The sequence below is a fragment of the Sminthopsis crassicaudata genome, chromosome 4, assembly GCF_048593235.1.
Source record: "Sminthopsis crassicaudata isolate SCR6 chromosome 4, ASM4859323v1, whole genome shotgun sequence".
In the NCBI taxonomy this organism is placed as follows: domain Eukaryota; kingdom Metazoa; phylum Chordata; class Mammalia; order Dasyuromorphia; family Dasyuridae; genus Sminthopsis; species Sminthopsis crassicaudata.
Genome location: NC_133620.1, coordinates 457,055,169 through 457,068,609, shown reverse-complemented (window position 1 = coordinate 457,068,609; position 13,441 = coordinate 457,055,169). Strand labels below are relative to the sequence as shown.

At 43.4% G+C, this 13,441-nt stretch overlaps 1 protein-coding gene across 1 annotated transcript in view; it reads right to left on the bottom strand.

The window, feature by feature from the left end:
• SPECC1 (sperm antigen with calponin homology and coiled-coil domains 1) overlaps nt 1-13,441 on the bottom strand; it is a 342,057-nt gene that overhangs the window by 78,294 nt on the left and 250,322 nt on the right. Inside the window, 3 exon segments of the mRNA XM_074263920.1 lie at nt 223-325; nt 6,846-7,002; nt 10,283-10,364. Coding sequence (XP_074120021.1) covers nt 223-325; nt 6,846-7,002; nt 10,283-10,364 — 342 coding nt within the window.

Below are 13,441 nucleotides of genomic sequence, written 5' to 3'. Positions count from 1 at the left end.
AATTGAATCCGAAGGAGGTTAAGAGACAAATGTTCTGTGAATTAAAACTCACAAATGAAATACTTGCCAGTCTACTTAAGCACTGATAGAGCATTTGGAAAGAAAAACAGATAGAAATGCCCAGAGGGTAGGGCAACACTATAGGGCTGGCCACATTCAGGCTGGTACATGAGCACGCCATTATTACAAGACTCTTCCCAATGGAAGATGTTCATTCCTTACCGGATAGCCTTCTGTTTTCTTCTGACACCATTTCAGCAAGGCATTGCGCTTGGAACCACCATATTCCCGGGCCAGAGCAGCCAGTGGATCCTTTCTTTCCACACTAAGGTTAGAGAAAACACAGGAGTCAAAATGTTTCCTACCCCTGACAGTGACGTGCTTGCTAATAAACCTAGACTCATTCATTTCAACTGGGCCAGCCCAGTGCAACAGACATCTTTCAAAGGGCTAATGAATGGGAACAAAGAGATGAATGCATTGGTGATTATTGGATACCAGTCCCGTGAGAGGAGATGGTATTATTGGGTTAAGTTTATTTTTTTTTTAAGCCAAAACTAAACAACTTCAGTGAAACTCTGAAATTTCAAAGAATGAGGTGATTGGAAACAAATAACTATAGAGTTCTTCCCCTTCTTTTCCTGGTTTTCTATAAATTACCAATATTGATACTAGATTTCACCCAACCTTACCTTGTTCAAATAATGACTATATAGGATCACCCAATGTTTCCTACTCAGAATATGTCAAACTCAAAATTCTATTCCTACAGTTATTGATAGCTTATATTTACAGATTTGTTTTCAGGTTTGTGAAACACTTTATGTATCTTACCTGATTTGATAATTTAAAAAATATAACTGCCAAATTTTCCTAATATTGTGTTTTATAGAAAGCATGTTAGGATGGAAACATTCTAGTGACACACAACAACAATGACAAAGGGAAGAGTGTTAGGAATCAAATGTGCAGTGGTATCCATACCAAAGTCAGGGCAGAAAGAACACAAGGCAAATGTATTTTGTGAACCCCTCAATATCTGTAGGCCAATTATTTTAACAATTAATGAAATCAGAGTTTCTAGAGGAAGCAATTTCCAAACAGGACAGTGAGGATGTGGAAGAAAAAAGTCTGATCCAAGATTGGTGCTTTTAATTGGTTTCAGTGAATTAGTTTCCTCTAGATTTCTGTGGGTTCACCACTGCCTCCCTCTATTTTACACTGTAGTCCTTTTTGAATGAACACATTTCTTATTAGGAGGGTGTGGTGTAGCATTTAAAGAATGCTGGATGGGAGTCAAAGGATGTGGGTTTCAAATCCCAGTTCAGTCACTTCCTATCTATATGACATTAGGTTTCTCATCTATCAAAGGAGAGTGTGATTAGATGACCTCTAAGATATCTTCTAGCTTGAAATGATCTGTTTTCCCTTATGATTAATTGCACATCCTCTAGCACAATTTGTACTCTCTCTTAGCTGAGTGTAAGCTCCTTGAGAGCAATTCCTTCACACTTTTGTCTGAGCCTCATCTTTCAGGTGATACTGGACAGTAATCCTCCTCTTGTACTCTGTGATCCAGACAAACTGGCCTTTTCTTTGTTTTTTTCCCTATGTCTTATTTCCCATCTCCAAGCCTTTACACTTGTTCTGTCCCCTCAGTCCCTCTTTCACCTCCACTTTGTAGACTTCCTCTCTTCCTTCAAGACATAGTTCATTGCTCAAGAACCATCTTCTGCATGAAACCTTTTCTAAACCTATCTTCCCCCAATAACTAATGCTCTCCCTCCCTCACTACCTTGTATTTATATATGTGTAGATATACATTAAATATGACATATAATCATTCTGTATAGACTTATCTCTGTGGTGTTGTCTTTCCCCAATAACGTAAACCCCTTGCAGATAGGGACTATTTTACTGTATCTCCCTTAGTTGACTGACACATAGTAGGCACTTTATAAATGCTTGTTGACAGACATGTATCTCCTCAAGGGCTTTGCACATAGTAGGCATTTAATAACTGCTTGATGAATGGATAAATGACAGAATGAATGAATAACTGGCTTAGGAGAGAATGTACCTCAAGAGTAATGCGATATCTTCTCATGCATTATGTAATTTGTATAATAAACAACATAGCAATGGATGTATTCCCCTGGGCTTGATGACCATTCTATTGTGGGGCACACATTCACTGAGATGTTTTGAATCTTAGAAGGGTAATATGACTTCCTGTGCCTGTAACGTGTTTTGAATCTCCAAACCTACTGAAGGCGAGGTGATATAGGAGGCAGAGTGTTAGGAAGAGCAAAATTTGAATTCCACCTTCAGGCCCTAACTGTGTGACTCGGGTACATTAATTAACCTCTCTGCTCCTCTGTATAATGAGGGTATCAAATGTCAAGGCCTTTAAGGTCTGTTTCAGTTCTAAACCTATGAATGACCCTACTAGGCATAAGTAGAAAAACTGGGAAAATGTGGGGCTTTATGTTAAACCTCTGAAAGACATGGGGCAAATCAGGTCTCATGTGTGAAGTGAGGGGCTCTAGAGTAGATCTGTATGATTGAGCTTTTTGAATCCTCGAAGCTGATCCCACTGTTAGTGTTAGTGTTGGTGTTAGTTGGGAACACCCCAGGGACAAGGCTGCCTTCACAAGAACTAAGCATTCTTGCTGAGAAGTTGGGGAGACAGACTTGGCAACCTTCCATGGAGCAGTGGATGAACTAAGGCCAAGTGGGCAGCAACAAGGGCCCTGCTGCCTGCAGGGGAACAAGTGTCAACAATGGTGTGTCTTTCTTCAAGAACATCTGTAGTGAGAGCAGGAGCCAGTGGTCCAGAGCATCCACTGGATGGACGCTAAAAGTCCCTGAGACTTTTGTCCCCGAGAACAGAATTAGGAAAAATGAGGGCAAGTCACAGGGAGGAAGATGACCGCTGGTGACCTCTGCCCGAGCTCTGCTTCTCAGAAGAATGCTTTTAACTGAATAAAACATACAGGATGACAAAGGGAGTCAGTTATATTTAAATCCAGTTGCCCAGGGCAGGAGGTGCCTCAGTGGATAGAGAGCTGGGCTTGAAATCAGGAAGAGCTGTTCAAATCTGGCCTCAGCTACTTACTAGCTGTGTGATCCTGGACAAGCCACTTAACACTTCTCCTCAGTTTCCTCATCTATAAAATGGGCTGGAGAAGGAAATGGCAAACCACTCCAGGAACTTTGTCAAGAAAACCCCACATGGGGTCAGACAGGATTAAAGTCCACCACCACAATCATCAGCAGGTTAAGAACCCCTGTTCTAATGGTCTGAGCTTTCCTAAAGGAGAAGGAGAGGTCTTGAAAGATGAGGGTTGTTGGAGAACTTTGAAAAAGGGGAGACACCATTTTTAAAGGAGTTTTGAGAAGAGAATTCTAGTTCAGTTTAAAAGCTGGACTAGAAAGTGATTTCTGAGATTCCCCCCCAATCTGTGTTTCTTTGGTCCTAAAGCATAAATTCCCATCACAATATACCAGTGAATGATGTGGTAGAGATGACTATCCTTGTTCAACAAAGCTGTAAACTGAGGCACACCGTACCCTATTGAACAATGAATCAGCCACTCCCACGTGAAGGCGCTATCCATTAGACCACACTGCCAGTCAATGTCAATCAACAACATTTATTGAATCCCTACCACGTGTAGGGAACTAGATGCTCTAGGGAGAAGTGGAAGGAACAGAAGACAGAGACCTGCCCTCAAGAAGTTCACAATCTAATGTGGGGGGGAGAGAGGAGATGGGACATACACACATGAAAATACATGAGCATGCAGACAACATAAACGTGAAAAAAATGGAAAAAAAATACAAGACAATTTAGATAAAACATACAACAAAACAGCAGTTGTGAAGATGGCAAAGTCTCCTGGGAAATCAACCCGTCAGGTCACCACCCGGGAAGGCTGAGCAGGGTTAAAAAAAGGCTCATCCAAAATCCTACCCATTGGGGTCAGGAAGGGCAGGATTTAAGGTGGTCATGAGACTTTAGTCACCTGCCAGGTGTTAAATGAGAGCAAGCAATACATAATCAGCAGGAGGCAAAGACACAGGTCAGTGTATTAGGCACATCATTAAACACACATGTCAGTTACAGGAACGTAAGCTAGAATTGGGGGGCAACAAAGACCTCAGGACTTGGGGAGCGATGGTGAACTGGTCACTGCACTGGCTGGTTTTTTGGCTTAGCTGTATTTTATTGTTAGGTGGGGAAGTTCTATTGGCGGAGGAGGAAGAAGAGGTCCATTGGGAAGGGCCAAATGTTCCTAAAAACCCCAAAGCATCCATGAATTTTTATTTTTTTTAAAGCCTGAATGAATGATGCTTTTTGGTAGTAGAGCATCCCTCTTAAGTCTCGTTCATAAAATGCTCTGCTTGGCAATGGGTCAACTCTCCGAGATGCTGGAGGATTTGAGACTAATGGAGCTCATCAGGGAAGAGACATTGTGAAAGGGATGTGTGTGTGTGTGTGTATGTGTGTGTGTGTGTGTGTGGCAGAGAGACACACAGAGAGAGGTAAGAGACAGAGAGATATAAAGAGACAGACACAGATAAAGAGACCTAGAATCCAAGAGAGAAACAGAGACAGAGAGACAGAGACAGAGAGATATAAAGAGACAGATACAGATAAAGAGATCTAGAAACTGAGAGAGAGACAGACAGAGAGACAGAGAGATGGAGAAGGGGTGGAGGAAAGACATCAATGATGAAGTACATGGACCATGTTGTGGAAGCTGGGATGGAAGCCAAAAACCTCTTAGAAATGAAGCCAATGTGAGTGTAGACAGAGCTCCAAAAGCCAACCTGAGCACTCTGAATTGGAAACCAATAGGGAGCCAAAGCTGACTCTTGAGTAAGAGCAGAACACGCTTGAGTACCACCATTTTCTTCAGAAAGCATTTCCCTGACTCATATCCCTATCAGAGTGTATTTATTTTATTTGTGACCTACATTTAATTATCTGTGAACATGTTGCACCCCCCTCAGTAGAAGAAATATGAGTAAGCATTTATCAAGTGCTTACTATGTGCAGGCACTGGGGTTACAAATACAAAGAAGGAAATGATATTCTAACAGATCTCTAGCATGGAATCAGTTCCTGCCCTGGGGTTATCCTAACTTGCCACATAATAGGGACTTAAATAGCAAAGTGCCTGGCCCCTAGTAAGCGCTTACTAAATTCCTGTTGTTTGGCTGACAAGGAAATGACCCAGAAGCTGATGCAGGAATGTAGGATAAAGGCTGGAAAAAGAAGCAAGTTGAATGACGGGGTGGGGTAAAGGTGATTTTGAAGGGGAAGGGGAAAAAAAAAAAAAATCACTCTGTAGTTGTGACTACAAAAAGAGAAATGAAGGTAACCACAGCTAACTGGAAATAGGAAAGGAAATAGAGAAATGAATGAGCTTTGTTTTTGACATGCTAAGTTTTTGCGGCTTAATGGAATAGCCAAATGCAGGCAAGCAAGAGTAAGGTTTCAGAACAAGACTAAAAGGCTACGTGCAGATAAAGGCTGGAGAATCATGAGCGCAGAGGTGGTAAGAGACTGGGGAAGTGGCTGAACTGCCCATACAGATACAGAGGGAAAAGAAAAAGGCTTTGAATGATGTCAGTGGCTAGAATAGGCAAGGAGCCAGGAAAGAAAAGAATGATCTGAAAAATGAAATCTGTGTCCTTCAGGATGAGCTCACTAACTCCACACCTATGGTGACTACTGGTCTGTAACACCAGGACTTGGCCCAGGCTGCCCCTCATGCCTGGAATGACGTCCCTCCTCACCCATCCCTCTTAGCATCTTCACCTTCCTTCAAGGAGCAGCTCGAACACCACTTTCTTCAGGAGCCCTTTCCTGGTCTCCCCCACTGCTGGTGTCCTTCTCTCATCTAAGCTGCATTTGTCTTGTATGTGCACCTGACCTCTCCTTCAGAATTTAAGCCTCTTGAAAGCAGGAACTGTTCTAGGTTTTTCTTTTTCTTCCTCGGTACATATTAAGTGCTTAATAAATGCTTGAGGATTGACTGGATGATTGCCTTACATATGGCAGCTGAATTAAACTGAATCAAGTCATTTACTCAATACATATTTGCTTATTAACTAGCTAAAATAAGACACTAGGAGAGTACAACACCATGGAAACCAGAGAGTGGAGCAGAAGGGCCCAGGAGAAGTGGCAAGTGAACTGCTGACTTTGGCCAAGAGCGGGCTGTTCTAGAGGAAGGAATGAAGGGGATGGAAGACAGGCCAGAGAGGTCTGAGCACAGAAGAGTCTGCAGGGCAGACCTTCCATTAGTGGGTGCTGGGGACAGCAGGAGCAAGCTGGCAGTGGAGGGAGAGAAAAGAAAGAAGAGGAGATTTAAAAGTAGGAAGAAAACAAAGATGGGGAAAGAGAAAAGAAGGAAGAGGAAGAAGGGTAGAAAGAGAAAAAAGAGAAAGAGGAGGAAGAGAAGGAGAAAGAAGAGAAGGAAAGAGAGCAGATGAATTTGTGTGAGGCTAGTCCCCCAGTGGGCATGCAATATGCTCAATGTTTCCCTTTCTCCAGTCCTGAGCACTGGATGCTCTCTCTTTTTGTTTTGGAAAGAGACGGCATGGCCCCCAAACCCTGAACCTTCTGCTTCTGAAGTCACAGAGCATAGCTAAACAGCTGGCCAGACCGTGGCTGGTGTGTGAACGGGGAAGGGTTACATCGGGCCCGGTTAAATTGGAATGGGTATCGGAAAAGACTGGGCAACAGAGCCTGAGAACAGTGACCGTGTTTTTCCCATCGGAAGTTAGCACCAAACGCTTTTTCGACTTTCTCATCATTTACAGCTTGGTACCTGAGTTTGCTCTGTGGTTTCAAGCCCCCAGGGGTAGGCGTCAGCAATCTGGCATGACTGAAGCCCAGTGAAGGGGGTCTGCTCAGGGATTCAAGCGAAGGGCTCTTACGGAGGTAATGGTCGGGTTTCAGGTCCTCGTTTCTTCCCTTCAGGATGTCTGTGTGAACAACAATGACAAAAATCACCCATTTTGTACAGAGCGATCGGCTAGGTCATCATTTTCCTGCCCTAGTGGGCATCTTTAGCCAGCGGGCATCTGAGCAGACAAGTACATCCACTGGCCATCCTGCTAAAGGCAGACTAGGAAACAAATCTGTTCTAGAAGAAATCACATCGGAGAAAGAAAGTTTAGTCAGTCACTATTAAGAACTACATCAAGGAGGAGTTGGGAGAAAACAAACCAGTAAATTAACTACTATTTAACAGCTGAAGAAGGTGAAATTTATAAAGATGAATTATAAGAAATTAGGGCCCCACTAGAGAAAAATGAGAGAGGAGACCCTTTTTTCCCACTGTGTAGATTTATTCCGAGAGGTATAGTATCCTTTTCACTCTAACATTCACCTATGGCACCACCTGCCACTGCTGGTACCTGGTCAGAGGTGAAGCTCACGGGATCAGACATCTGGAGCCGGAAAGGGACCTTAGGGGTCAGAGGATGATGGAATTAGGGCTGGAAGGCCCTTGAGATATCACAGAAGGTGGTACAGTAGACAATGTCAGATTTGGGAGTTGGGAAAACTTGGATTCACTTGAGGTCCGGAGAGGGGAAATGATGTCCCTCACTGTCCCAGAACTAGTTGGTAGTGGGGCAAGAACCAGAATTTCACTTGACTTCCAGTCTGTCCCTGCTTCTCTTGGGCATCTGAAAGCAAGAGCAGGTCCTGGAACCCATCACAGACAGAGTGGAAGACAGCCTGCAATCCTTACTTTGGCAAAGCAACACCAGGATAACCAGCTCATAGAGAGCGGAAACAGAGAGCCGCGGAGTGCCATGTGGCTGCCCGCGAGTCCCAAGATCCTGATGCTCAGCATCCTTCAGGGGCCGGGCCTTGGCCAGCAGAGTAAACAGGGCTGTACAGATGCAGAGGGGTCTGGGAGGCAGGGAAACAAACAGGTTGTTTACTTAGTGAAAATGGCCCCCTGTGGCCTCCATTCTTGCATGTGTGTCCTCAATTAGGATAATGGTTCCTCTGCATAATAGACTGGCCATCAAGAAAATGAAGTCATCCTCCCTGAGTGAGGAGGAAACAAACACTGAGGACCAGAGGATCTGAGACTTAATTGGTTGGAGGCACTCCCTCCAGGGATGCAGCTTCTAAGGACCAGCCTCTCCCCATGCTCAAAGGGGGGTCTTCCAAAGGGGCTGCGGGCTCCCTAGTTGCTTGCTCCATTATTTTGGCTTCAGAGATTTCCCAGCAGGCAGGGATGTCTCCCTGCCACCAACAGGGAAACCAAGATTTTGTGGATGGTCTTGGAGAGACACAGCAGCTGAAAAATTCAAGACCCTGTGTCCAGCCTTCTTGGACAACACATGTGCAGTGGGTCAATGGGCTTTTCCTGCTTGGCCCACCCCCCTGGTATGGCCTTTACAAATTCTGGGTTATCTCCACATCACGAGGAGGCCCTGCAGGATTTAGCAATAATACATTTAATATGCATTAAATTAAGATGGTAGAGTTGAAGATCCTCTGAGTTAGCATCAAGAAGGAAAGATTTCCCTTAGTCTACCACATAAGCAGGACTTCAATTAAGAAATTCTCATGGACTATTATTTGTTTCTCTTTTTTTGAAAAAGGGAAAGAAGTTCCAGTACTTCTTGTGGAAGAATACAAAGGAAAGGAAGCTTGGGAAATATGCATGTCGCTGTCACAGAGGAGGCAGGACCCCAAAAGGACTCGTTCTTGGCAACACCCCACGTTTGTTTGGGTTAATTAAGTCCAACAGTTACTGAGCACCTAGTGTGTGCAAGGCACTATGCTGAGCACTAGGAGGAAAAAATGCACAGTCCCTGACCTCCAATGGGGGATACAGTAGAGTTAAGTAAATACAAGGTGGTTTGAAGGGAAAGAAATCACACCTACAGGAGAGACTCAGGGAAGTGTTCATAGAGGAAGTGAGCCATGAAGGAGGACTGGGGCTCTAAGAGGTGGAGGTGAGAAAAGAAGGGTGTCCCAAGTACCTTCTCAGCAACTGGCAAGTCTAAGTCATTTAGGCCACTGAGACACTCAGGATGTGTCAGAAGTGGGACTTGAATCCAGGTCTTTCCTGACTAAGACTAAGAACAACTCCATCTGAAGCTGCCTATGGCCTCTCAAGTCACTGTTACAACCTAACATCCTCTCGGCCATTTTTCTCCTTATCCACGAAATAATGGGGTTGTTCTCCACGGGCTCACCTGAGGTTCCCACAATCCTACTTTGCAAAGGGGTTTCACTCTTCATTAGACAAGGAATTTGGTAAAATCCTGGATCCCAGATTCCAGGGTTGCCCTTCTGAACTCCAGATTTAATCAAACCAAAGTGGGGTATGGAAGAGCAGAGAAAGGGTTCACCAAAGATCAGCTGCTGCAGGGTCCCATCAGCCTAGAATGGTGTCAGGTGAGTGCCCCATGATCCTCCCTACCTACACGCTGAAGACCAGCCTTGCTACGTTTGGCCACAGAGTGATGACTTCTTGAGCCAGGGCAACTTGCTTCAGTCTGCCTTGAGATGGGGTACACCCCGGTCAGGGAGATCCCAGATCCCTCAAGTCCCAAAAGAGTCACTGCTCCACAACACTGGGAAAGTTCTCATATTTCCAACTGGTTCTTTTGGTTCTAGGAGGCTGAGCTAGCTCAGCACTGCACACAGAAGGGAAGGCGAGGGGACAGTGAGCCTGTGACAGCCCAGCTCCAACTCCGTTTCCAGGGCCTGCTTATCAGGATGTCGATCCAAAGGAAGACTATAGAATGGGACTGGGGGGAGAGGAACAGAATGGGGGGGAGAACATGAAAAGAAAACAAACAAACAAAGGAGGCCTAAAATAAAAAAAGATGTATTTCTCAGAAACTATGAAAGTTATGGAAATTCAGCTCCAGATAGGGGCCCCTCTTAAAATAGCCGCTCTCATTCTCTTGAGATTCCAATCCATTTTCACATAATTCACTAGAGACCCGGTTTTTAAAAAAAGAACAAAGCCATGCCTTTCTCCCTAGCTACATTCACACTGTGAAAAGAAAGTTAGAAGGAAACCGGCCCTTCTCCTCTGGTTGATGAGCTGTCAGGGCCAAGGACAGTTCAAGGTCAAAGTGGCTGGAAATATATCCCTGACACGTCTAAGTGTTCTGCTCCATGCAAAGGAAGGAAGACTGCAAAATGGACTGGGAAAGCGGGTAAGGATTTTTTATTCATTTCTCCCAATTAACCGAGGTGTTCCACGATGGGGAAAGGGCTCACCTGAGAGCGGAAGGTCGGGCAGGTCCGAGAGCTTGGTTATCCCCTTGCCGGCTGCCCTCATGCTGCTATAGGTAGAATGTCGCTGTAGAAGAGGAATACAGAGGATGGGTTAGTGTGATGTGGGTTAATCCCCACAGCATCTCGAAGCCATCCAGCACAGCCTCAGCCTGAGCTGAGGAATCCTCCCTAGGACATCTCTTTCATACAAGAGGCAATGGTGAAATTTTAGCTTTGAGCTCATCACAGAGCTCCTGCCAACAGGCGCTGTCCAACAGGAGAATGGGCTGCCTTTTACAGGTATGGCTTCCTCCTCCTTGCAAGTCTCCAGTTTGGGGCTTACCCAACCACCTGTCAGCTAAGTCAAAATCAGGAGTGCTTTCTTCTCTTGGTTACTGGCTGGCTGCTCAGGTCCTTTTGCTCTCTCAAATTCTTGTGGGTTCATGGATTTTTTAGAAGGGACTCTGGATGAGTCCACTGTGCAATTGGGGAAATTGAGGCCCACAGAGATAAAATGAATTAACCAGAGTTCACATAGACAATAAGTAGCAGAATTGAGACTGTCCTCAAATTTCAAATCCCTTGCCTTTTCCACTACAACACACTGGGTTTTTCCCTCTTGATTATCCTGTAGAAAATGCTTAATGGGCTCTCCTACCCCACGAAGTAGTCTCATTCTATGGCCATTTTTCTTCTCATGGAATCAGCCTCTCTGTAACTCTGCTCCCCGTTCTGCCAAACAAAACAAGGGCCATCCCTCTATCACGTGTGTCCTTTGGAACTGGTCACCATGACCCCAACCAAATCATCCCCTTTCTGGACTAACTATTGACAATTCATTCAACTGATTCTTCTAATACGGTTCCCAGGCTTTTCACTTTTGCTTGGGGAAAAGAACATAGAAGGGAGAGTTTCTGTTTCAGCACTATTTCTTTTCTATCTCATCAAGAGTACTTCTAGGGAGGATTCTCCATTGGAGAACAGAGTTTATCATTTGATCGGGTCCAAGTGAATGTATTCCCTTCACTCTATCTTCTTCGGCTATCACTAAACTACAGAACTTAAAGCCTGAGTGGGGGTGAGGTGAAGGCAAAGAGCCAGGGATTCTACTCCTACCTTTCAATATGGCACTATCAGTCCCTAAATCTTGTGAAAGCTCCTGGAGTACTACTAAGCACCAACAGAAATAATAATGCTAATAAATAGCTAATAAAAGGCTATTAATGACATTTATTAAGCTCCTATTAAGCAGCTATGGGGGATGCAAATACACAAAAAGAAATATTCCCTAACTTCAAGGAGCTTACCCTCTCTTGAAAGACACATGTAGTAGAAATGGGGTCCTTTCCTATGAAGCTCTTTAGTGTACATCCTTAGTACTGTTCCCAAATAACCAACCAATATTTATTACACATCTATTACATACACACACACACAGCTGACTACTGTGTGCTAGAGTGTGGGATGTGACAAAATGAAACAGCTTATATTCTTCCTGTTCTAACAAACAGTAAAGAGGATGTACACAAGTGAAAACAGAATAAATATAAATGGGATAAATACAAATAAATCCAATTGCAAATAGCTTCTGTTAAATGAATGATAGTCTGGGAGGAAGGATATTTATTGGAGGCCGTAGGAAAGGCTTCATATGGTAGAAAGAAGTGTTTAAGCTGGATCTTGAAGGAAAAGAGGGATTCTGGGAGAGGAAGAAATGTGTTGTCAACCTTCCAACCATGAATCCATTTCAGCTTTTCTGAGGGCCTTCCATGTATCAGCATCAAAGCTGACAGTGATTTAGGCCAGGGGCATCATTGAAACAGATCCCTGCTGCTGAATATTGACTTAGAAAACCATAAATCAACATTGTCTGTGTTGTATACTGCGTTTTTATTTTGCTAAATCTTTCCTATTACATTTTAATCTACTTTTCCTCTCTGCAGAGAGTTTTTAGTGTATGACACCTCTGATCAATAGGACAGCACCTCACTGGCTCTTTAGTAACTCTTTAATGACTCAATCTCAAGGAAAACTTGATTCTAAGTGTCTAGCACTATTCTGTCTTTTCAAAAGAAAGAAAAAAGAAGGAAGAGAAGAAGGGAGGGAGGGAGGAAGAAAGAAATGAAGAAAGGAAAGAAGGGAAGGAGGGAGGAAAGAAAGGAAAGAAGGGAAGGAGGGAGGAAAGAAAGGAAGACAGGGAAGGAAGAAAAGAAAGAAGGGAAAAAGAAAAAAGAAAGTGAAGAAATTGCTGTAGAAGCCCAGTTGCCTATAGTACTTCCGTATAAATGAGTTTCAATTAAAGTACATTTATTCAATTGACAAATTATCATTTTGTTTTTTTTTAATTAAGTGAGGAAGGACTGCAGTACCCAGAACTCCCAAAAAGACAAGAGGTAGTAGTGAGGAAAGAGAGACAGCAGAAAGAGAAGATTGCAGAAGATTCTGTACTTTCCTAGTTTGTCTCACACTGGTCTGTTTATCTTCAGCTGGGCCAGAACAAACAGAAACTGAGTACTTTGGGGTTTTGTTTTTTCATGCAGCTGCAAATGCAATCAATTCTGCTGCTCAAGATTAATGAAAAGTTTTTTTTTTTAATTTTTTATTTTTTTAAACCACGCTGACTCCATATAAAGGAATCTCATTCCCAAGGAATTTGTTAAGTAAGCTATGATGTTCTCTCCAGAAACATCTTTTAGATGCAAAAACTTTCCCTATGGGGTCTGCAGGGTAGCAGAAGTTTATTTTTCTTTATTAAAGCTTTTTATTTTCAAAACATATGCATGAATAATTTTCAACATTCACCCTTGCAAAACCTTGTGTTCCAAATTTTTTCCCTCTCTTTCCCTCCACCCCCTCTTCTAGATGGCAAGTAATCCAATATATGTTAAACATGTGGGGTTCTTCTATACATATTTTCACAATTATCATGTTGCACAAGAAAAATCAGATCGAAAAGAGGAAAAAATGAGAAAGAAAACAAAAAGCAAGCTAACAACAACAACAACAAAAAGAGTGAAAATCCTATGTTGTGAACCACATTCAGTTCCCACAGTCCTCTCTCTGGGTGCAGATGGCTCTTTGATCACAAAGCCGCTGGAACTGGCCTGAATCATCTCACTGTTGACGAGAGCCATGTCCATCACAAGTGATCATCGTATAATC